The following is a 23,746-nucleotide window of genomic DNA, read 5'->3' as shown; positions in this document are numbered from 1 at the left end:
ACCTAGGACTTGACACAGTATAAAAACCCAATAGCAAACCAGGGCGCACGCATGTGAGGAGGTCTCAAAATGCCGCAATTCATGCCAAAACTGCGAAAATTAATAGGAAGCAATCAGTGCAAATCCACAGTAAATACTGAGTCAATGAAATACTTGATAGAACATCTGCTTTCCTTGGCAGGAACACAGCTCATAAATTAGTGCCTGTTAGATGCATGCTTATCACATGCAATGCTGGCACGCGCGGTAATTGCATAGTTACCATGCAAGGACTCACGGTAACGTTTGCTCCAAATGAAATCTCCTGGGAGCTCATGGAAAATCTCACAAAATCTAACGACTCTTGTTATAGCCGAGGCCGCCGGAGCACAGGCAGCGTCAGCCCGGGCAGGGGCAGCGTGCTGAATACAAGGAATGTGACAGCTTCTCTCGACCGTTCATATGGACACAACACCTCAGAGGATGAGCCAGCTCTACGGCACGGCCCCACGAACCAAAAGATGAGCAAGCTGATCTGGCTGTGCCACTGACTCACCTCGCCTTGGGCAGATCACTTAACCTCACTGATGTACACTTGCCCAGCTGCAAAACGGAGCAAATGGTATTTGCCGTGTTTTGTAAAGCGCTTTAGAGACCTGCGGATGAAAAAGCACCCTAGCCCTAGGTGCTCAAAATATCGCCTGCTGTGGCTTTTGGAAACGCACCGCTGGATGATGACTGTTTCTGGCACTTCCTGTTTTATCCTAAATTAGACACTTTAAAACGCGGGGAACCTCCCTCCTCTTGCCTTTTTGGAAGCAGGAGATGAAATTCCTCCTGCTTTCAGTGGGCATCACCCAGACCTAACTTGGTGACCTTCAGTGTTAGTCCTGACTTCTGTTACCCGTCAGGAGCTAAAGAGATGATACGCAGCAATCACTCATAAGCAGGGATCCTGGTTTTCTCTGATAAAAAAAAACTCCCCACTTTTCGGATTAAAAAAAGCAACCCCAAAACTACATTTCTCTGCAATTAAAATGAAACGCCACTAGTATACAGATATAGATTGTGGCGTTTCATTTTAATCACGGGAAAATGTGGATCTGGGGTTACTTTTTTTAATCCGAAAATTGGGGGTGGGGGTTATTTATTTATTTTTTTAATCGGAGACAACCAGGATCCCTGCTCATAAGACATGTGAAGGCTGCCCTAGTTTGCAGCCATCTGCGTCACACTGGGGAGGCCCCAGCACGTCCCCGTTACATTCACCGTCCAAAATCTCCCCCTGGTTCCCGTACCGGGGACGTGCTCTTTCCCCATGTGAGCCTCGTTTTATTGTGGCGACAAACTCACTTCCCTGAATCGCCGTTTCACCAGCCTCGAGCATCCGCGTGGTTTCCCCGCACGCCCCGCTGTGCTCGGATGCAGCTGGAAAAGCCGTCTCGCCGCGCCGGCGCGTGGTTGCCCGACGGTGCTCACCTGCGGCCCCGAGCTGCGTCCCTCCGAGCTGAGGTCAAGTTGGGAAAACTACCGTACGCCTCCTAGAAACAGCCTAATGGTCTACTGCAAATGGACATGGACACTGCTCCGTGACGTGAGCAGTCACAAAAATAGGGAGCTTCCTTCTGGCCCGAGGAAACCCAACATCCTTCTCCCATCCACCCCCTCCTGGCTCCCTGAGGCCTGACACACAGGCCGTTTCCTCCCGTGGATGGCTTTCCACGCGCTGCTGCCCGCCCCATCCCAAGATGGTCCCCTTTGCACTTCCTTCGGGGCGTCTCGTGCTTCCTCAGCTCGTGAAGCCTGTCTGCAAAGGAAAGGCTCCTGAGGGCCTGCAGCAGTTGCTCGAAGCCCACCTTGTCCCCCCTTTTCCAGCAGGTTTCCTGCATCTTCTCTCCGTTTCTTAGCGACTCCATGCACGCAGCCTGCTTCTCTCCATAGCAGCCATCCCTGCTCGCGCCGTCTCATTTCCTTCCTCTCCCCAACCCCAACTCCCCTTCCTTCCCTACTGCTGATCAACTCTTTCCAAAGTCTCTCGTTTTTGCCCTGTCCTTCAAACCCTGCTTCCTCTCTCCCCTAGCCTCCATGCTATCCTACATTTTGCAGCTCCCCTCTTTCACATCTCGGGAAATCTTGATGCCGATCCGGAATAGATATTAAGCAAGCAGGGAGAGCGGTGGGTTATGCCGGCAGTCTACCTGGACAGGCTTTAATTGCAGGAGGGGAGTGGAAAAACCCTTCCAGAAGAAGGAAAAAACTTTAGCTGCACCATCCGTTATCTAATATCCGCCTCAAAAGGCGCTCTGAGGACAGCAAGGCTTGATGACACATGTATCGGGAGGCATTTAAATGGCTTTGACAGAATTGGACTTTCCGTGCTGCTTTCTCGAAGCAAAACAAGAGCTTCCAATCAAAAAAGATCAGTCTGAAAGGCTGCTAACGAGATCCATGTGCGCTGCTGCATCTTCAGTGCCAGCCAGCCCTTCCCTGATTTATCGGGGACAGAGGAGTACAGATCTTACTGATGAGCAACACGGCAACACGTGGAAAAGTCCCATTCACTGTAGGAATTCTGCATCCGGAGCTTAAATCATATTTCAAAGCAGTCTCTCGCCGTAAAAATAAAAGACGAACCTGCAAATGCGGCTTCTCTGACACCAAAAATCGTAGCCCTGATCCCCAGCTGCAGCAGCAAGAGATACCAGAGTCCAGCTTAGATTTAGCGCTTGCATTAAGCATCCAAGACAGCCGTTATAACAAAGACAGGAAATGCCGAGGGTAAACAAACAACCAGCATCCTCCAGGATGGAGGATTGAAGATGCAAATAAAGTTCCCCAAAAACCCTGGTCTTTAGAAAACGATCAGACAAAAAGAAGGCAGTCGGTACCGTGAAGCCCCCTTCCCAGAGCAAGCCCACTTTGCTCCCTATTGTTTTCGCACTCTCCTTCCCTCTCTAACTACAGCGCTGTGTCACGCATGTAAGTCAGGACTCAGAACAACAGCAACCACCGCCGTTATCTGCAGCTGGTAAGCATTAAAAAATATGAAGATATTCTCTTACCTCCAAGCCACGCGCTCTGGGTGTTTGAAAGGATGGGAGAAACCCTAGAGGCACCGAGCCTTCAGATGTTTCTGTAAATATGAGCGAGTGGAAGTGGGGAGACACGGTCCCTGGCTTCTTCCGTTGCCATATAATCTCAAGGAAATGACCTTACTGTTTTGTGCTTTGATTACAGATTCAGAAACAAAAGCCCTCCCAGCATGAATCAGGGGACGCAAGATGTTGAAGGTTGATAAATGGAAGTGTGGCAGGGGAGGAGGGGAAGAAAGAAAATGCACAAAAAAAGTCAGTCTTCATTGTATTTGAATTCACACGCACCCTTTTCTGAGATTGTCGTCCAGGGAATACAAAGCTGGCAACCCCCCTCCCCAAAAGCCATTGCAGAAAGGGCTGGCCCAGTGGCTTTTGTGGATGAAGTTCAATCCAGGCCACCGTCCCCACACAGTCATTTGGCCCACTCACTTCTGCTCTCTCCCAAGCCTCACAGCACAGGCAGGAGGGCCAGACCAAGCCACTGAAACTTAGCGTCAAGCCAGCCCCATGATCTGGGCCTAAGTTTGTGCTCCAAGCTGCGATATCCCAGCATCTGCCCTGCCGTGCAGCAGACATGGTCTGTAGTGCCGGCTCCAGCCTCGCGCTCCCTGATCCAGCAGCAGACAGAAAAAGCAAAACCCTGTGCATCCAGCAACGAGACTGGGAAGAAATGGGGATCACTAACCAACCTGGAGCTATAGACATCCTGCTCCCGATGTGCACGCCTGCTGTGCATGGACAGCCTGATGCCAGGACCCCCAGGGCTATTAAAGCTGTCGGTCTACTAAGCTCTGCAGCCTATGCTCCTCTGCGGTCTACCAGGTGAGCCATCGGGCTACCTGACACGAAGCTGGTGTGCATTTCCAAAGCTTTGTCAAAACAGATCCATGTCCATGAAACATGATGGCATTGACAAATGGATATTTTCCAATGGAAAACCCTTCTGTCAGGTAAATCCTGACGAGCTCTCACCAAAATCGCTGCCTGTCACGCTAACCACGGCCGCCTCATTGTTTTGCTTTGTTTGCAAGTTTGGGCTTTTGCATAAAGCCACGTTGGATGAGTTGCATGTAAAAGGTAGTTTCTGGAAAGGGAACTGAGCCAGTTATTGAAGAGTTTGCTCCCTGTCTTGGTCTCTAATTACAGTAATTCTTGAGCCAGCGTGTACTCTAGGAACTGGGCATAAGCCAGAGATGCTAAGAAGAAGGCATTGCTTGTGTGCTGTTTGACCACCTTTGTCCCAGGACTGGATTTTGTGCATAAAATAACTAACTCACAATTACAAGATACCTACATTGCATCTCACTGCTTTCTCTTCCTTTGAGATGCCAGGATATAAGGCCACAGACACTGACTGACTCGACATAGGGGTGACATCTGTGTCAGAAGTAGGAACAACAGTATTATGCTAAAGAAAGCGTGGTCTCTTTGACTAGAAAGGGTAAGGGGGGAATGGGTGAATTTTTTTTAATGGTAGAGGTCCAAATTCTCTGTCTACATATGCTTCGTAAGCCTGAAAATGTACGTAAGGCACAAACATGATTTATGCCTTCAGCCTGGGCTCCCAGTCAGCTTGCCTAGAGACATAACTGCTCCGATCTGCACATTGTACCAGTGGAAAATGCAGTTATAAGTTGGGCCTGCGAAAGGGAGCCCAACCTTTGAAAAAATATCATTCTTCCCTCTTTATGGCAGCATATCTCTAGCAGAAAATTTACCACTTCCTCGTGAGGTCAGCAGAGTTGCATTGCTTCGTGCAAGCTGAGAATACGGTTTGCCGTGTGCTATATCAGCTGGAGCCGTGTCCACACACACTGAGCAAAGGCCACAGGATCTGGCCCATTCCAGGATCAATGCCGGTGAAAGCAGTGGGTGTATTTCCATTCATTTCAGTGGGCTCTGAATATAGCCTTCTGGGCAGACGGGGTAGGAAGAATCCCAGTACAGATGAGGGGGATTTCTGCACAGAGCAAAAGAAATGCACAGCAGGGCCTGGCGATGACAACATTTTTCACTGAATGCATTTGCTATTCTTTAGTTTTCGGTGCTCAGGTCAGCACAGAGTAATAGCTGTATCCAACTTTAGCCCCCGAAGTCAGGAGCGTGGCATTTTTGGTTCTTCCTATATGCCTCCAGGGTGCACTTGCATCACTTCTTCCAGCTCTCCTCTGCAACCAGAAGGGTCAGAAGCTGACCCCAGCCTCACAGGAGCTGGGACGTAAAAAATAGCACAAGCCTTGTTATGTCAGAGCAAGAGCTGGCAACGCTGCAGGAGCAAGGCTTTGATCTTCACTTAACGAACCACTCGCAAAGTCAGGATTGCACCAGTGAAGCTAATGGCTCACAGCTGATGCCGTTTTTGTCAACAATTTTGGAGGAACAAGCTTGCGTTTGTCTCCAAAATAAGAAGGAAAACCAAGTGAGTTGGAAAAAAGAGTCAGTGAGTCATTTTTCCTTTTAGTAATCAAAGAAATGTGATGCTTATCTGGGTGGTGCCAACGTCTGCCCTGGCTGGAAGAATGACACAGGACAGGAATAACTGACGGGTGGAAAAACAGAGAGAAGATGGCAAAGTACCTGGGAGGACCTGAGCAAGGCAGGAAGACAAACTGGCTCTGTGCCATTCACCTGCACCCCGAGGGCACGTGCGGCTTTTCTGGAGACGCAGATCAGAGTCGGAAAGAAACACAGCGCACGTCTGCAATAGGTTCCTGCCTCTGGATGTGGAGAGCTGGTTACCAGAGCACAAGTCTAATAGTGAACTATGGTTCTCCACCTCCCAAACCTCTGGGGCTTTGGGTCTGTAGCACTACAGTTAAGGTATAATCCTCAGCTCACTCTTTCATGCCCCCCACCCCTTTCCGAATTAGACCCCATCGGGGCAAGTTCAGTTCAGAGCGAACAGGTGCGCCATGGCTGACATTGGGAGAGCTCCCCATTTACATCTGGCTGAATTTGTCCCTAAATGCTCATTTTCTAACGAGCCACATTTGGCTGCCTGCCTAACAAGCACAACTGGACGCACAAACAGATGTTCAGACTAACCTCTGGCTTGGTGGGCCTGCACGCATCTGCCCTGTACGTGCAACTGTGGTAATTGGGCATCTTGGTCAACTCAGCTGGACAAGCACAACTTTGAAAGCAGGTGCTAGCATCCCACTGCGGAAAGCTCAGAGATACCATTTCCCCAGCAGGCGTTGAAGCACCTGTCAAATCACAGCCCTGGCCTTTCTTCTCATGCACAGAAATCTCATGGACAGGCAACCCCCATTTAGCGCTCTTAACTAGTTCCCAAAAAAACAAGCATTAAGCGGAATAGCGTTACGCGGAATAAAGTTAAGCAGAACAGCACTGGGTGGAACTAATTTTTTTTTGACAAACCAAGATGGCGACACAAACAAACCGGTGCTAAATTGCACAATGCAGCTGTGCGCTGCCGATGAGCTGCAGCGCTAGTGTATGCTCCCTGCTGCCAGCTGTACAATGCCTGTGAGCATTATACCGAAACTTGCTGAGTGCTAACTGGAATCAAGTATCAATGTAAAATGAGCATTAGAGTGAAATAGCGCTAAGCGAAACAGCATTAAGCAGGGGTTGCCTGTATTTCTCTGTTCCTCCCTCTTTCCTGTAGTTATTTGTCCTGGGGAAGCCCCCTGGTCTAGTTGGAGCCCCTCTAGGGCCTTCACCATGCCTTTCAGTGGGATGAAACTTTGATTTTCTGTCTGACTCAATCCATCTCTCATCCCCTTCCTTCCTTGTTCTCAGCCTCTGCCTCCATCTCCCTGCCCCCTACTCTAATAGGATCCCCCGATCCCTTGTCTTCTTGCCATGAGATGTCTGCATCCCACCAGTGATGCTACAGCCCCTGATGCCCAGACACCCCAGACAAGAGGCTTGGCCCCCAACGGGTAAAAATCCAGGTGAGAAAGCATGCAGGCAGGGACCTGCAGCAGCCAAGGCAGGTATCCTATATGATCCTCTCTCAGCATCTCACCTCTGCAGTACTCACAGCTCCACCGGCATTGTGCATTTCCAGCTTATCTCAAGCAATAAAGCAGAGTGAATACTGGGAATGGAGACCTCATGCAACAAGATGGTCATTTATCTAGTTTACCTCAGCTGCTGACTATAAAATGTTATCAGGGAGCTCTACCAAGTCATATACAAGAGAGTAATAAATAATGCTACAGCTTTTTTTTTTATATAGATGACATAGGTGCCTCGTGTGCAAAGGCCTCGCAGCATCTGACAAGTGGAAAATTTCAAGGCAAACAGATAGCCCAATAAATAAGTAACGGAGCCAGGGAAAAAAAGAGAGAAAATGAGAAACCTGCACAGGCCTCTTTCCACACACATGGAAGACTACAGGCAAAGACAGAATAATGTCCAGCAACCTGACATGGTTTATCCGGTGTGTACCGATCTAATTCTTCCACTAAGCACTGATTTTGTAAAAACACTGGTTATCCTCAGTATTTTCAAAGAAACTTGACATTCTCCTTCTCTGTCAGGTCCCGCTAATATAAAACACACAAGCCATTTCCACCTGAAATATTACAGTGTTGAGTTTCCTAGGATGGGATTTTTTCAGTGTTATAACAGCTCCTGTATCCCGCACCAGAACACATCTTTGGACTCCAAGAAAGGGTTGAGGTTTGGTTTTTTTTTTAAATTAGAAGCAAAAAATAGGATGGCAAATGCAGGATTTAATAGCAGATGTTACCGTTAGATAGATGCTGCATGGACATCCTCTTCATTAGTAGGCAAAGCAGCACAGCACTGCTTCAGAGTTTTGCAGACAGGAGCAAAAGGCAGCGCAGGCTACGGCCCAGGGCACAGGGTGAGAAACCCAATCTCCTGGCTCTAGCCCTGACTTGGCACTGAGCTCTATAAAGGGCAAGTCACCTCACCTCTCTCAGCCTCTGCTTCCCTTCTTGCTTCTCGTCCATGTGTTTGCACCGCAAGTTGAGACCAGGATTTAACATGCAGGCAGATGAACTATTTACTAGGAGGTAAAAGGAGGGCAGGACTTGACCTCACATCTGCTGATCAGCAGTAACAGCACACGTGCACACATTGACTCCACAAGAGATGCAAGTTAAAGCCATGGTAGCTTATTCCTCAGTGAAAGCTGCCTGTTTAGCTTTCACTTAACTGCAGGATAAGACTGTACACATGAACTGCTGCTGCAGTGGGATAAACCTGTGCTCTCTTCCACCTCCCAGTAAATCATCTGTCATATACACCTTTACTTCTGGCCATACCCTTCCCTTACTAAACGCTGCCTAGCACAACAGGGATGGATTCTGGTTGAGGTGACCGTGATACAGTTTGGTAGCAAGAGGAAAAAGTTAATTCAGTTCTCAAAGTCTGGAGTCAGAAATGCCAAACTCCTAAGGTGGATGGGCATAAAACCAATCCTGACGTGCCAGTGGGATCTGGATATTTTTTAATAAGGTTGAATGGCAAATAAACTAGCAAGAAAGGTTTAAAAGCAGATGCTACCGTTAGATGGATGACTGCTAATTATCTACTGCGTGGACGTCCTTTCCATTAGCAGGCAAAGCAGCATACCGCTGCTTCAGAGTCTTGCAGGTGGGAGCAAGAGGCAGTGCAGGCTACGGCTCAGGGCACAGGGTGAGAAACCCGTCCTGTGCCCTCATTTCTCAAAGTCTGGAGTCAGAAACTCCTAAGTCCTAAAGTGGATGAGCATAAAACAAATCTTGACGTTCCAGACAGGTCTGGATATTATTTAGTAAGGTTCAATGGCAAATAATCTAGATAGAAAGGTTTGCAAGGCAGGAAGCAAGCCACATTTCCCCCTGCACTCTCTTCCGAGTTCGTGGCTGAAATTCAAGGTGTCGACTTATAAAAAGGCTTGGGACCTGTCTAACAGGAGAAACTGCCCCTTTTTAGTGCCGCTGCCACAGGAGGCACCAGCAAAAGGCTTTCAAGCTTTCACAAACCCAAATCCACACCACCCGCACCCCCAACCCGAATTATAATCCAAACCATCCCGTGGGAGAGGCAGTCCTACCCTGGGCCAATTCATTCAATCTGCTGGAGTTGTTAACCTGTAAGGTTGCCGATTCAGAGAGCTGCAATGGGGTCGACCTCTCTTCCTTTTGCTTTGGAGCTGCCCAAACGGGGCTCGTTTGCAGAGCCTGTTGTTATCCAGCACCCTACATCAAAGTAAGTCAACCTTCTCGCCTGGACTATTTTCACAGCTGTTGGCAGTTATGCCTGTTCCAAAATCTCCATCCTTTAGACCAGTGGTCTCCAAAGTGGGATGCGTGAACCCCAGGAAGTGCGCAGGATGATCCACTGGGGTGCGGGAAAAAATATTAGCACTTCTACTTCTATAAATATGCATATATTGGGGGTACGTGCTCAAAAATTTTTACTAATAGGGGTGCGTGACTATAAATATACATATATTGGGGGTGCGTGCTCAAAAATTTTTACTAATAGAGGTGTGCAAATATAAATATACATATATTGGGGGTGCGTGCTCAAAAATTTTTACTAATAGAGGTGCGCAAATATAAATATACATATATTGGGGGTGCGTGCTCAAAAATTTTTACTAATAGAGGTGCGCAAATATAAATATACATATATTGGGGGTGCGTGCTCAAAAATTTTTACTAATAGAGGTGCGCAAATATAAATATACATATATTGGGGGTGCGTGCTCAAAAATTTTTTACTGATAGGGGTGTGCGATCAAAAAAGTTTGGAGACCACTGCTTTAGACTACTACTTTCTGAATATCCGGCACAGACATCTGCATGGAGAGCTGCTTAGCTTCTTACAGGCAGACCTGCTGCTCTTCCATGACCCGATCCAAAAAGACCTAAATATAAATGAACCTGAAGGTATGCATCATTTTGTGTGCGTCTTCCCTTGGGCTTTTAAAATAAGAGAGGGAAAGAATTAAGAAAAAAGCTATTTGTTCTTTTATGTCGTTCAGCTTGCTGACCCTGGCTTCTGCCAGTGGCACTGCTACGTATTCACGGCATCCCTTGTCCTGCATTTTCCACGTTACATTTCTCCCCACCCCAAATTTGCCCAACTAAATCCATGGTAGTTCATGCAGAAAGAGAACAGACATCTATGTGAGTGTTTATATGTGGGTGACTAACTTAAGCTAATATATTCCAGGGCTGATAGCATTATCCTCTTTGCAGCCACTGAGAACGAACAGGCCTCCATCTGTACAGGAGATTAGCAGAATTACTTATGACTAATTATGACTCGGAGGTTTTAAGAGTGATGCAGATAGTGCAATGATGTCCTGATTTTTAGGGGCAATATAACTGGGAGACAAAAATGGTGCAATGGTATTTTAAGCACTCATCATCCATCTCATCTGTATAAAAAAAAGAGACATCGGGATAAGCAAATGGAAAAAGACCAGTAGAAAAACCCAAAGAGACGAAAGGAAATGGAGAAATGCGTTCAATAGGCCAATATTTATCCGAAATTACATTCATGCCACCTCCTTGCCCAATCAAGCACCAGCCTTTCTGAAGACGACAGAAGTATTTATGGGAATGAAATAAATACAGTGCCCAACAGCATACCTCGATACAAGAGTTTAATTTCAAAAAGCAACTCCAGCTACATTCAAAATCTAACGTGTTTCACGAACCGCGTCAGACCAAAAAAAAGAAGAAAGGAGTACAGCTAATATAAATGGCCAATGAATAGAGGCCACTGTTTCAAACCTGGCACTGTGACACCTCCAAGGAAATGAGATGAAGTTCATAGTCTGGTTATGAAGTTTGTCTGTTGAAGGAGAGGGAGGGGAAGCACACAAAGCTCACTTCATTTGAACAAACCCTTTCAAACAGAAGGCACTATATCACGAGCTCAAGTGGAAATGCGTCTGGCAGGGATCGTTTGGAAAGTTGTTTTTGGAAGGCTGAAAGTATAAAACTAAATTTAAACTCTGGGCTGGCACAGCAGGTTGTGTGTGGAGCAACGCTCCGCTCTCAACACTTCAGGAGGTGTTAAAATGGCTCAGAACTCACCTTTCCCACCCCCACCCAAAAATACGGTTGTGATTTGTGTTGAAACATCCTCCACTTCCCTCCCTACAGTGTTTCGGAAAGATGGAAATATGCAAGCAAAGTACGTCTCTAAGGCGTTGTTGCATTCATTCACATAATTTCTCCCCATCTTTGAAAAGCAAAGCAGATCTCCAACAAGTTACAGCAAAGCCTGAAGAAACAAGGGACTCTGGGTGCCCACCGTGACGCTGTAAAGGGGGTGGGCATGCTGCATTTTCTGAAAATTACGCCCCGTTACAGGTGTCTCCTATTGTGCACACAAGAATGGAGGACCTCTCCCCCAACAATCACCTTTAAAAGCTTTGGCCCATAGAGATGGGGCTAGATGCTCTGGACACTTATCAGAAAAGAGCTTTCCCCAAGCAATGAACACCCTTAACTCCAAGCCCAGCTCCTCTGTATCGGACCAGACCCATTAAACAACTGATGGCTGCTTTTCCTGCCACCTCCAAAAGGCAAAATTAAAGTCTCAGGTTCCTGGATAATATGCCTACGAAAAATAAATGACGGGGTGTGGTGACACAGGAAACCAGAGTGGTTCTGGCTCTCCAAACTGAATTGATTTCCACCCTAGGAAGCAGAAATTGCCCATTTCCCATCTCAGGCCTCCACCCCCGGTTAGGTGCGAAGCAGGCATGCGGTTCCAGGCTTATATACTTCTGCTGCATCAGCAATTTCTTAGCCAGACCTGGAGGAAACAACTTTCACGAGGTTAAAGAGAGCTTTGTCTACAAATCACGTGAATTCAGTCCCTATATCCACGGCTCAGATTTTGTTCACGTTCAGTTACCCAACTACTTTCAAGGGTGTCTCTTCCTATATCAGATACACGTCCAAAGTGATGCGTATATGTTTCTATTGAAGCATGACTTCTCACAGATCCATCCTGTGGACACGCCGCTCGCCTTGCACACATGCTTCTCCAGCACTAGCACTAGGCAGTCACAAAACTTTTAATTTGCAAAAAAAAAAAACAAAACACCTTCTCATTTGCAAAATTCACATGGCCACCTGTCCTAACAATGGCTTTGAGCAGGAAAAAAAAATCTGCTGCACGATAGCTCAAGTACTCATGCAAAAAACACGGGCTGGGATTCAGGCAGGCTAAAAACACACGCACTAGTACAAACCCATGTGCAGTCCCACTGAAACATCAGAACCGCTGTATGAGAAATAACCTCGATTAGGGACAGAGGTTGATACAAGAGTCTGGCCCCTTCAGCACCATTCATTAGCCTCAATTATAGATAGGATCCCACGCAGCAGGATATAACGCAGTTGTCTTTTTGCTTCACTTGCAGTATAATTAGATACAAAACAGAGGGAGTTTAACTTCAGAAGAGAAATGTGTTTGAGGAGAATGCTAATGCATTATTTTTATCTTGAAAGAAATGTCCCAACATTGACCATGTGTGCATATAACCCTCCAAGGGTCTCCAGAGATAATTGCCTGATAAGTATTGCTGCAAAGAAATTGCTCCTTCTTGCCTCCCTTCCCTTCACCAAATGAGCACCACGCTTGGAAACTTCGAAGCTGAGATTTTCATTTGGGATTGTATCCAAGCCCTAATAGTATTAGGTCTTACTGACTTGTAGAGACTTGCTGCAGTTGCAAGGAGGATCTATGCCAACTCTTCCCTCAGCACTCTTCACCTTTTGATGTCATTATCTAGGACAGACTCCTGCATACTCTGCTCCAGACACAAGACACTTCGGCATACAGCTCTAGTTCTCCCAGGCAGGAGAAATTCTGATGCTGTATAATTTACCCCTTTCATCTAGGGGCTCAGAAATTATTTGGGGGAAACAGGGCACTTGCCTAAGCATCTTGGTACATAGAAACCTGTTAAATAAGTAGGGCTGAACAAATACACATCCCTTCTCTGTTAGAATCAGAGAAAATGAGGGCTGAAGGGACCTCAGGAGGTCACATCTAGTCTACCCCCCTGCTCCAAGCAGGACCAGCCCCATCTACATCATCCCAGCCAGGGCTTTGTCTACCTGGGTCTTAAAAACCTCCAAGGATGGAGAGTTCACCACCTCTCTGGGTAACCTGTTCCTAAGTTAATCAGTTTTTCCTAATATCTAACCTCAACTTCTCTTGCTGCAACTTAAGCCCATTGCTCCTTGTCCTGTCCCCAATCCTCCAACCATTTGGCAGCTGCCCCGCGTAAGCGAGACAAGTTTGCTCCCATCTTCTGGCGTGGGCATGTACTCAGGAAGCCAATGGACCTTCTCTAAGGCTAATTCCCCAAGTTTCAAAGGGAGTTAGTCCGCACAGGCAGGTGCCCCCGCGAGCGAGCCTTTGGGACAGGCCTCGGTTGTGTCACCACCGGGAAGGAGACTCACAGCAAGGACTATGCCGGCCAGGTGCCCGCCGGTGAAAGTCTAACATGAAAAAGGAAATAAAAAGGCAGCTGCTAAGTGAGCTAAGCCCCTTATGTAAGGAGAGCGGATTCAGCTTCTTGTAGCATAAGGACTGTGCCCGCATGGCAATGCCTTCACCGGACAAGGGTGGGCTAGAGCCTGCCTTCTGGAAGTGCTTAGGTTTGATTTCCTCGCCTGCGATGAAATGCTAATTGAAGTCAACTCTCCTGCCTGGAGAAAAGGAGCTGTTGGGCTCCTGGTTAAGGATGCTCTTGGCATCTCGTTCACCTTTCCACTCGGCTCTTCTAGGCTCTCATGACAGCTTACCAGCCCAGGTTACAAAATCTACCAATTCTTCCTCTACTGTGACAGCATATAGTGATGATGATGATAATGATAATGATAATGATGATGTGAATTATGAAAATCGAGGGGTGTGTTACCCACCAGAAATCACAAATTCCTGGTCTCGGCATGAGCCAAAAATAGTGATGCAGATCAATCTAAATCCCTTCTGACCTCTTCTTGGTTAAACACTAGCTCTCAAAGCATCTACCTTGTTTGAAATCATATTTACCCTGAGAATACCACTGTAACTATGTTCCTTACTGTATCTACGCATGTTCCTTATGTCTTCGCAGATGTCCAGCCAGGTAACCCAGGCATGCTCCAGCTATTGAGATGAGACACTGTGCTTCAAACCAGGGATCAAAGTGCTTCTCCTGTATTCACACGAAGTGTTTGTTGATAAGACCATGGATTTATTTCACCTCTGGAATCAGAACGAGCGTGCAATCCAGATGCCTATCGTCACTCTTGTGGAAAGGCTGGCTTTTATATCTGCATTAAGCAGCTGCTCCATTCCCCGAATTGAGAAAAGCGCACCTTTATGTCACGAACTGCCCTCCAAGGGATTTATTCTAGTAGTGGCAGTCATACCTCTAGGCATATTTCTCCTTGCAACGCTCCTGTGAGCTAGGGAGTCGCTTTTATCTCATTGCACACATGGGAGGATGAGACACAGAAGTCAAGTGAGTTGCCTGTGTTACACAAGCAGCCCATAGCAGCAAAGAGATGAACACAGGTCTCTTAACCCAAGGCTGCTGCCCTAAACACTGGGCCACCTTCATCTGAGAAACCAGATCCCATACGAGACCAGGCTCACTGTTACACAGGGGTTTGGTTCACTCCTGTGTCGCTATAGCTTCAGCTCACTGATTTCCATGTGAACTGGAAAAGCACAGTGGAGAATCAGGCCATGACTGTCCGTGCAGTTGCCATGTTGCCAATAAATAAATAAATAAATAAAAATAAAAATCAATCATTTTTTTTTATTTTTACACTGGACACGATCTCTCATAAATTCCCCAGCATTTGAACGTAGGCTGATGCCATGCATCATTTACACAACTCCCAGGCAGGAATGGTGAGCATGCTTTGAGAAATCCTAGATTGTGACTGGAACGATCCCAATTTATGAATCGATGGGTTGAGCCACGGCTACGCTGCTCTGCTTTGCAATTGCTAGAGGGAGGAAGACAGGGTACGCCCTGTACTCTTGGAGTTTGAGGCTGCTTGTTTGCCAAAGCATCTCATGGCTGCCCATCCAAAGGGGCCACTGGCTCTCTAGCCTTGAAGTATGGCTAGGGCTCCATACCTGCTAAGCGTAGGCCAAGGGAGGTCAGGAAGCATTTTGCCATTTGCTCCTTTTAAGCCTGAGGTCGAGGCAGTCTGCTTCCGGCTACCACGAGCAGACACTCCTTATTGCACCCCAGACGATGAGCAAATGCATGTGCCATGATACACCTATGGGTGTCGAAGATGCCTCCAAAGCAGGTGTTGCCAGCATCAGAGCGCAAGACTTCAAACCGAACGAACAGGGATGCCCTCCCCGCCCGCTGCAGCACTCCAGCACGGGACAAGCAGAGCCTCTGCATTAACCCTGCTTCTCAAAGGTGTCCAAATGTTTCCTTCAAAAGCCTCTTCAGAAAAAATACAGAGATGACGGGCTTGCTCCGAGAGCAATTTGTGTCGGTAAGGACTTGGCTGCTTCTTCATTAGGACATAGCAACAGCTGAGAAGGTGGATCTGGCAATATTTACATGCTAATGAATCCCGAGGAAGTGAGGCAGTTCAAACGATTCACCCTTCGTGTGCACGGATGTCAGGTACACGCAGGGTGTGTGCCCAGGTGATGCATCGGTGCAGGTACCGTAAAAGCGTTCCTGTGCAAGTATCTGAAAGGGGATCATGTTCTTGTACTCAGAAACCCTGCCCTCCTTTTAGAGCTGCAATCCACCCATGGGCACAACAGGGATTTAATGGTGCAAGCAGATTCCTTAGGGAATACAGTAAGGGACGATTTTCCACCTATCGTGACTTCCACATAGAAATCGCCAGCGATGATTATGGAGAGAAGGCTTCCCACCGTCTGCTAAAACGTAACATTGAAAACAAGAATCTGAAATAATCAGCCTTGCTTTAAGAAATATTTGTAAGCTGCAGCGTGAGCAGACAAAGCCTCTATCTTATCCTGGGGGAGAAAAATAAATACATTTTGCCAGGCAAGAAAATAAATAAATTCCACGCAAGAATTGGCTCAGAGATGTGACCGGAGAACACAGGACTTGCACGAATGCTGCTGCATTTTTTGTCTGCAAGACAGCTATAAATGGAGTAGTTGGGAGAATATTTGATAGGGCATGCCTCAAAAACCAGTGATTTCAAGGTTTCAGATTTTGGTCACCCCTTTATGGATAACAACCGTTTCATGATGCAAAGTAAAATGATAATATGATATATCGTGATGGTGCTGTTCTGGAAACAAAATAAATGATGGGGGAAAAAAAACCCACAGGCAGGTTCTTCTGCCACAGCAGTTAATGGGAATGCAGGCGATGTATGGAATAAAACCTATCCGGCTTTAAAGTACAAGGTACTAACAGCAGCTGAACAGCCTCTTGAAAGACGCCGAATGAATGCATTGAAAGTCACTCTCGGGAAGAGATTTAAACATTCAGCTTCTAAGATGCATTTTACATGGCAAATACCTCCCAGAAAATTGACTTTACCCAGTGAGCACGCAGTCCCAATTAATTACTTGAAACGGAAATATTTAACACTACCTCCGACTTGTAGCTTTCAAATCTTAGCACTAGGGATGTTGGAGACGTAGCCTCGGCACGATGCCATTACTTGCTCCGAACCCGCTGCTTTTATGCGCTGCCACTTGAACTGCATTATCTAAAGCGCGCACGCACATGCCCGCCGGTCCAGGGACGCGCACAGGTGAACTGGGGAGCTCCCGCCACATCATCGTGTCGCCTGCTTGCAAAATGCAAAAGACGGCCCGGGGGGGGGTTACCTGATAAAGTTCTCTCAAGCCACACCATGTCCTCAGCGCCTGGTGGCAAGCTCTCACTCTCTCCGTGTACCACCGTCTTAACGTGGAGACCGTCAAGTTCCAGACAAACCGGCTCCCGCTGAAAAGCAAGTCCTCTACGCCACACATGAACACTGAAGCCATGATCGGCTCTTTCGGACTGTCTTAGGCAAACCCTCTTCCTGCCTCGCTCCGCTGCTCGCTCGAATGCCTGACGTTCGAGCAGCTTCGCTTTATACGGGGCAGGAAGGGCAGGGGTGCTTTAAACGCCACCATCAACCCCGCCAACAAACTCCTCTTTCACGGGGCTTCCTGGGCAGACTCGCAGACATGCCCCGGCGCTGCCTGAAGTCCAGCCAAGGGCTGCAGTGGCTCAGCCCCACCAGCAGCTCACACAGCAGCCTTGTCCTTCTTAACAGCTTATATAAATCTCTGTTAAGCTCCAGTAGCTACCGCCGTGCCTTCTAATGAAATGTTAACCCCTTTTCCACGAGCCCCGACAGCCAGCCCGGTTGTACACGGCTGGAAAAGAACGAAAGGAAAAAGTCCCGAGGAATCGTCCCCTCCGCGTCGCAGTGAACTCGGCAGGCACGACCCCCATCCTCTGGTGCGCGTATGCACGCACGCACACAATACACAATTAGACACACACATACACACGCACACAATCACACACACAGAGACACACACACACAATCACACACACAATTAGAGACACAATTAGAGACACACACACAACCACACACACAATTAGACACACACACATACACAATCACACACAATTAGACACTCACACATCACACACACAATTACAGACAATTAGACACACATACACAATTACACACAGTCACACATACAATTAGAGACACACTCACACAATCACACAGACAATTAGACACACACACACAATCACACAGACAATTAGAGACACTCACACAATCACACAGACAATTAGACACACACATACACAATCACACAGACAATTAGAGACACACTCACACAATTGAACACACTCACACAATCACACAGACACAATTAGACACACACTTACAATCACACAGACACACAATTACAGACACAATTAGACACACACACATACACAATCACTCACACAGACACACAATTACAGACACAATTAGACACACACACACAATCACTCACACAGACACACAATTAGACACAATTACAGACACACACAATTACAAACACACTTACAAACAGAATTACACACACACAATTACAGACACACTTACACAATTACAGACACACTTCTTTTTAACTCCATCACCTCATTATCTGCCCTAAAGCGAACAAAGCTGCCACCAAATTTTCCCACTTAATCTGTTGCTAAAATAATACATGGTTAAACACTTGGGGGAGTAACACACAGGGAAGGAAAAAAAGAAAATCAGAATAGCTCTTGCAGAAATAAATGCACCAACTTCTCTGTCAGCTCCCATCTGGAAGACACAAACAAAGCAAAGAGATCACGTTACTCGATGCCTCCCTCTTGGATGTTGCATCTCGCCCACGTAAATGCTCAACATGCTGCCCGCCTGCTCAGGAGACACAATTTTGATCTACAGTTAAACTAACATAATCCTATTAATGCAGCCCTCGCTGCAGGAGAAAAACAAAGCAGCGCACACAAGCCGGGCCCTCTGCAAACAGCCCACGGTAAATAAACACTCTGAAATAATAGCCCACAAGAGAGTCGCTACGCCTGCCTCAGTTGTCAGGGTAGAAGCAAGCAGCGGCTCTGCTCTTCTGGGGCTTAAACCGTCAGCGGCGGAGAACTGCACCTTTCACTTGCCAGCTGTTCCCTAGGAAAGGCGAAAGGGAGCAGCTCCAAGCTGGAAGATGCCAAAGGGTAATGAATCTTTTTAAGAACGCTCACGGGATCTGGCGTTTCCTAAGCCTGTTGGACAAAAGCTGCTGGGGTCCCCCATACCGCTGGCCTGTCCTTTCCTGGAGAAAGTGCTCCGTGTGTAGGTTTTGGCTGTAATCCCTCAGCACGCAACCGTGCTGCAAAGACGCAGCGTCCATGCCCTGAGAAACGCATGGGAAGTAGCAGAGCGCATGGAAGAGTTTCCAGACAGAAGAGCTGCTGAATCTGAGCCTTTGGTAAGAGCTGGGCCCTGTGCAGATATTCGCCAGGGAGATTTTATCACCAGTTCATTTCACAGGCAGCTATACTGATTGTGTGCAAAATTTAGGGAACTGCAAAACATTAAAGTAGAAACCACACAAGTAGTCCTTTTGTGGCGCAAAATTTCTACCAGGAGGTACAAGGCTTTGAAGTAGCAGAAAGCACACAGGCTTTTTTTCTATCCAGCCTATCAAGGTCTCTATATAAACACACTTGTGTCCATTTTATTGCTGGATAAACTGAGGCACAGATGAATTCAATAGCTCCCAGTAAGAGATGCAGTCAGCATCAAAACCACTGGATTACAGTTTCTAGAGGAAGTCACTTAAGACCTAATGATTAAAATACTCAACTTCATGATACAGCACCCAGGAAGCAGCTCCCAGAAGGCCCAAATGGAAAGCGGGGCACAACATGCCTAACAAAATTAAAACAAATGGACCCAAGATCTTTCTCGGCCTTAGTTTTTCCTCATTTTACGAACGTGAAAATGTCATTTCCCCTGGGCAAAGTCCAAAACTAGACACCATAATCCCAGCCTACAGCTCCGAGCATCGCAGTTCTGGCTTTATTACCTAGGTGGAATAAACCAGCCTAACGTTTTCAAGTCAGGCATGTCTGCCCGGCAGAGCGCAGGAGGTAGGTTGATGCAGCCCCGCCAACCAAGGAGATCCTAAGACACTACAAAAACTTTGGGTGTTGGATACACTCAACAGCTGGTCACGTCGACTGAGTCTGAGACTCGCCCACATTTTCGGCCTCTCAGACGTTCGGTCATCCCAAACAAAAGACTGGGATAATGGTAATTACCTACTTGGTGAAGAGGCCAAACTGAACTACGGGGCATTGACGACATGCCATTATTTTCAGTAGTGCTGGCCCTCGGGGTGACGGTGAACAAATTCCCAAGTCCTCTCATTTGCTCTTTAAAGCTCAGCTTTAAAGTAGATGTCTAGGTCTTATGGCCATGCCCAAACCTGTAGAGAGCGTACCCTCCGAATCTGCTGGAGCCGGCGACTCTAGTTCTGAAGTGCTGGCTTCAAAGGTGCCCGTCCACCTCAAAGCTGCCCATCCAGATGCCAGTGACGCCTCCTGAATGTCGACTCTGCCACTGTCCAGAGCATGCATATACGAAAGAGGGAGGAGGATGGATCATTTGCAAGACCTACGTTCTCCAAAGTGCTATTCCCAGGAAGCGCAAATGCTGCAAAGTTTAGAGACCAGGCTGTGGGAGGGACAACTTTCAGAAGTCAAGAAGTGCCTCTCTAGGCCAGGTGGCTTCTAGAGCATCCTTCTTCTCCACTGTCGTACGGTATCAACTTCTCCGTGTGCTTAGAGGTATGAAATACATTTCCATAGAGCTACATCCTTCAAATTTACACGCGTGTCCGCATGCACATGCATCCACACCCTGTGCTTCCCTTTCTCGGTGAAACAGTCGGATGGCACAAAGTTGCTTCCAGTACCAGGGAGAAAATCTGTACTGGGATAATTGCTGTTCTCTAAGATAACACCATCTCTGATAAGAACCAGTTAAAAGACTCTTTTATAGCATCTGTGAACAATGGTCTATTCGTCACCAAGTTTAAACAGAACAGATAAAATGAGAGGAAAAAACCCAGTGCAATTCCATTTTCAAGTTCCAATTAAAAAAAAAAAAGCTTTGTATTTTAAGAAAAGTCCTAATAAAAGAAAAAGAACAACCTAATTTTGAGAAAGGCAACCTACCCCCACCCCAACCCAGTCCACTGAAAATTAAGATATTTCTCCTCCTTCACCTGTTGTCTTCACTGCCTTTCTTTGCTTCCCTTATCACTTAATTACAGACTGCTACAAATGCAAACACAACGGCTTTCACAATGAAGACAGCAAGTTTTTAAGTTAATCGACAGCATTTTGGTTGTGTGAACCTCCTCCCACTCCTTACACCTTCGGGCTGCCTTGATATACACACCTCTCTGGATGAGTTTAGTGAAGCTCAGAAAAGGAACAACCTGACGGAGCCACGCTGCCCCCAGCTCTACCGATCACTTCCACCATCATTTTGGGCCCTCCAACCCCAGCCGCCCAACCCTACCAAACCATAGGTTACAGATGGACTGGCCATGGAGAACATACACTCACAGAAAATGAGGGTTGAAGGGACCTCAAGAGGTCACATCTGGTCCAACCCCCTGCTCCAAGCAGGACCAGCCCCAACTACATGATCCCAGCCAAGGCTTTGTCTAGCTGGGTCTTGAAAACCCCCAAGTCCACCACCTTCTGGGTAACCTGTTTTACCACCCTCCTAGTGAGACAGTTTTTCCTAATATCCAACCTAAATGTCCCTTACTGCAACTTGAGTCCATTGCTCCTTGTCCTGTATCTGCCCCCACTGAGACCAGCCCAGCTCCATCGCCTTCACAGCCCCCCTGCAGGGAGATGAAGGCTGCTAGTCAATCCCCCTCCGTCTTCTCTTCTGCAGGCTAAATCAGCCCAGTTTCCGCATCCTCACCAGTCATGTGCCCCAGCCCCCCAACATGAAGAAGGGCAAGCATCCTTTTCCCACCCTTGGATTCAGACACACAGAAAAAGACCTGTTTGACTTCTCATTTCCTTCCTGGAGGAAGTGCGTGGTGATGGGCTGAGCTGGTCCAGTGAAGTCTTGACTCCATCTACTCACCAGCCACGGAAGCTATTTCTGCACAGGGCATGGGCAATGGCCAGCTCCTAATAAAAGCCGGCAGCACGTTGCTGTCTTGTGGGAGCGAGAAAAGAATCACGATTCAGTGGGTGTTTGCACTTCACACTTCATCCTGCAGCTGCCCCTGGAGCCCAACGCCTTGCACAGGGTTGTGCCAAGTCACGAAACCAGTCCATCGATGATACTCTGCACTTCCAGGCAATATCTGATTTGCAAACACCAGTGTATCAAGCCTTCATACACTGCTCACATGGAGGGAATAAAGTCCGGGAAAGGCAAAGCGCCTTTCCAAAGGTCACACTCGGAGTCTCCTGCAGCAAGGAAGAGGAATAAGGCATCTTCCAAATCTCTCTGCCTTGACATCCTGCCTACATTTAATACAATACCACTAATACACAGTTATCCATGTGCACGAACTAGGAAGAAGGTAAAAGGCTGTGAAATATCAGAGGGGGAAGAGGACTGAGCATGGGCGGCAGTTCAAAGGATAAAAATGAGGCCATTTTTCTATTAAAAGGTATTCAATAAGAAAAGGATCAAAGAACACTGTAGCTGGGGAATAAAAAGCAAAAGCCTCTGAACCGTGAGCACAGCATTTAACATCAATGGAAAAGAAAGAAAGGGCTAGAGAAAGCTGAGGATGCAAAGGGTTAGTTAAACGTGGTTTGGCAGAAGAGATTTCGGTGCCCTTTAGTGGCTTGATCCTGCACACGAGGAAATCAGTTCCAGTTGTTCTGGATAAGGCTCAGAAGGAGCAGTAAGGGTCCATCTGAAACACATTTCTAGGTAAAATCCTGATCCCTTTTTATAAATGGAGACCACAGAACATACAGCAGGAGAAACCAGCATGGTACCCAAATGATTTTCAAAGGGCATGGTAAGCAGACTCTTGTGGGGAGGAGAAGGGAGATTTCAAGAAAAGACACTGTAGAGGCCACAGAGAAATGGAGGTCACAAAGCTATTTGATCTTCTGCGTTGGAACAGCAAGGCAAGGATTTCAGCTACGGAAAAAGTGTGCACGACAAGCATTCAAGAGGAATGCCGCCCCCCCACCCCCACCCAAAAAGTTGGCTTTCATTGCAAAATATGCCAGGTAGCACCGGGACTATCTAAACAACAGTTTAAAGAAAGGCGTTAGATAAGCATTACGCTGGATTACAAATATTAACAGCTAATAGGAGGGGATGATCCTAAATGGGTTATTTGGCCTTCTTCCACGTTGGCACATCCCGTGTTTACAGCTTAAGGAGTGATTCGGAAGTGCCAGTTAAAGCCAAAGACTTGCACCCAGCTAATCCAGCTGGTCATCTGGGTTGCAAATCAAAGGCAGACACACATGCCATGAGCCACATCAACTTCCCCACATGTGCAGCTGGCTACTTAAGCACACAGGCCCAATAAGCCACTTAGGTTTTCATGAACTCCTGACCTGGGGAAAAGCAGTTCACACCTTAAGCCCCAAGTCACATGCTAGTCACCTCAACACACAGCCCATCGACTGTAGACACTGAAGAACATGGGTATCAGTTTTCCCTGACACGTATGAATCCAGGCACACTGGCTGTCAAATGGCCTGGAAAAATTTGAAGCAAAAATTGGATAGGAGACTTCTTTTTATATATATATAGATATAGATATCACTTGCTCTCTAAACCTTCCTGAGAATTACTGAAGCTGTGAAACAGAAATCCTGATCCTCTGAACTAGCACTAGCCCCTGATTCTCTGTGGTTAACGAGTGGTTTTAGATATAGATACGGTATTTTGAAACCACGTGACATTACTGTGTAATAGAAGCTCACACATTTCTTGCTGAGTGGATCCCGTGTCTATGTTTGCAATGCAGCGATCTACAGAGCAAATATGTATGTAGAGAACACGCTACTACGCAGCAAATGTATATACAGAGCTGCAAAGAAATACAGACTGGCAATGAAATGACTGGAAACGCATCATGGATATGGCATAAAACTGACGTCCGGTGCAAGGCCGTGAGACAGGGAATTGTTTCATGGA

At 47.1% G+C, this 23,746-nt stretch overlaps 1 protein-coding gene across 5 annotated transcripts in view; it reads right to left on the bottom strand.

The window, feature by feature from the left end:
* Positions 1–23,746, bottom strand: part of FRMD4B (FERM domain containing 4B) — a 159,482-nt gene that overhangs the window by 80,277 nt on the left and 55,459 nt on the right. Inside the window, exon 1 of one of the 5 annotated variants that reach the window (XM_090021033.1) lies at positions 16,881–17,531. The exons of 3 other annotated variants lie outside the window; for them this stretch is intronic. In XM_090021033.1, coding sequence (XP_089877159.1) covers positions 16,881–17,042 — 162 coding nt within the window. In that variant the 5' untranslated portion in view covers positions 17,043–17,531. Of the gene's footprint in view, positions 1–3,041; positions 3,062–16,880; positions 17,532–23,746 lie in introns of those variants that run through there. One more of the 5 variants, XM_090021037.1, reaches the window with a different exon arrangement.

The sequence above is a fragment of the Crocodylus siamensis genome, chromosome 11 (genome assembly GCF_052110815.1).
Source record: "Crocodylus siamensis isolate JL-2025a chromosome 11, ASM5211081v1, whole genome shotgun sequence".
In the NCBI taxonomy this organism is placed as follows: domain Eukaryota; kingdom Metazoa; phylum Chordata; order Crocodylia; family Crocodylidae; genus Crocodylus; species Crocodylus siamensis.
Note: the sequence above shows the minus strand (reverse complement) of the source record. Positions and strands in the feature narration are given on the sequence as shown.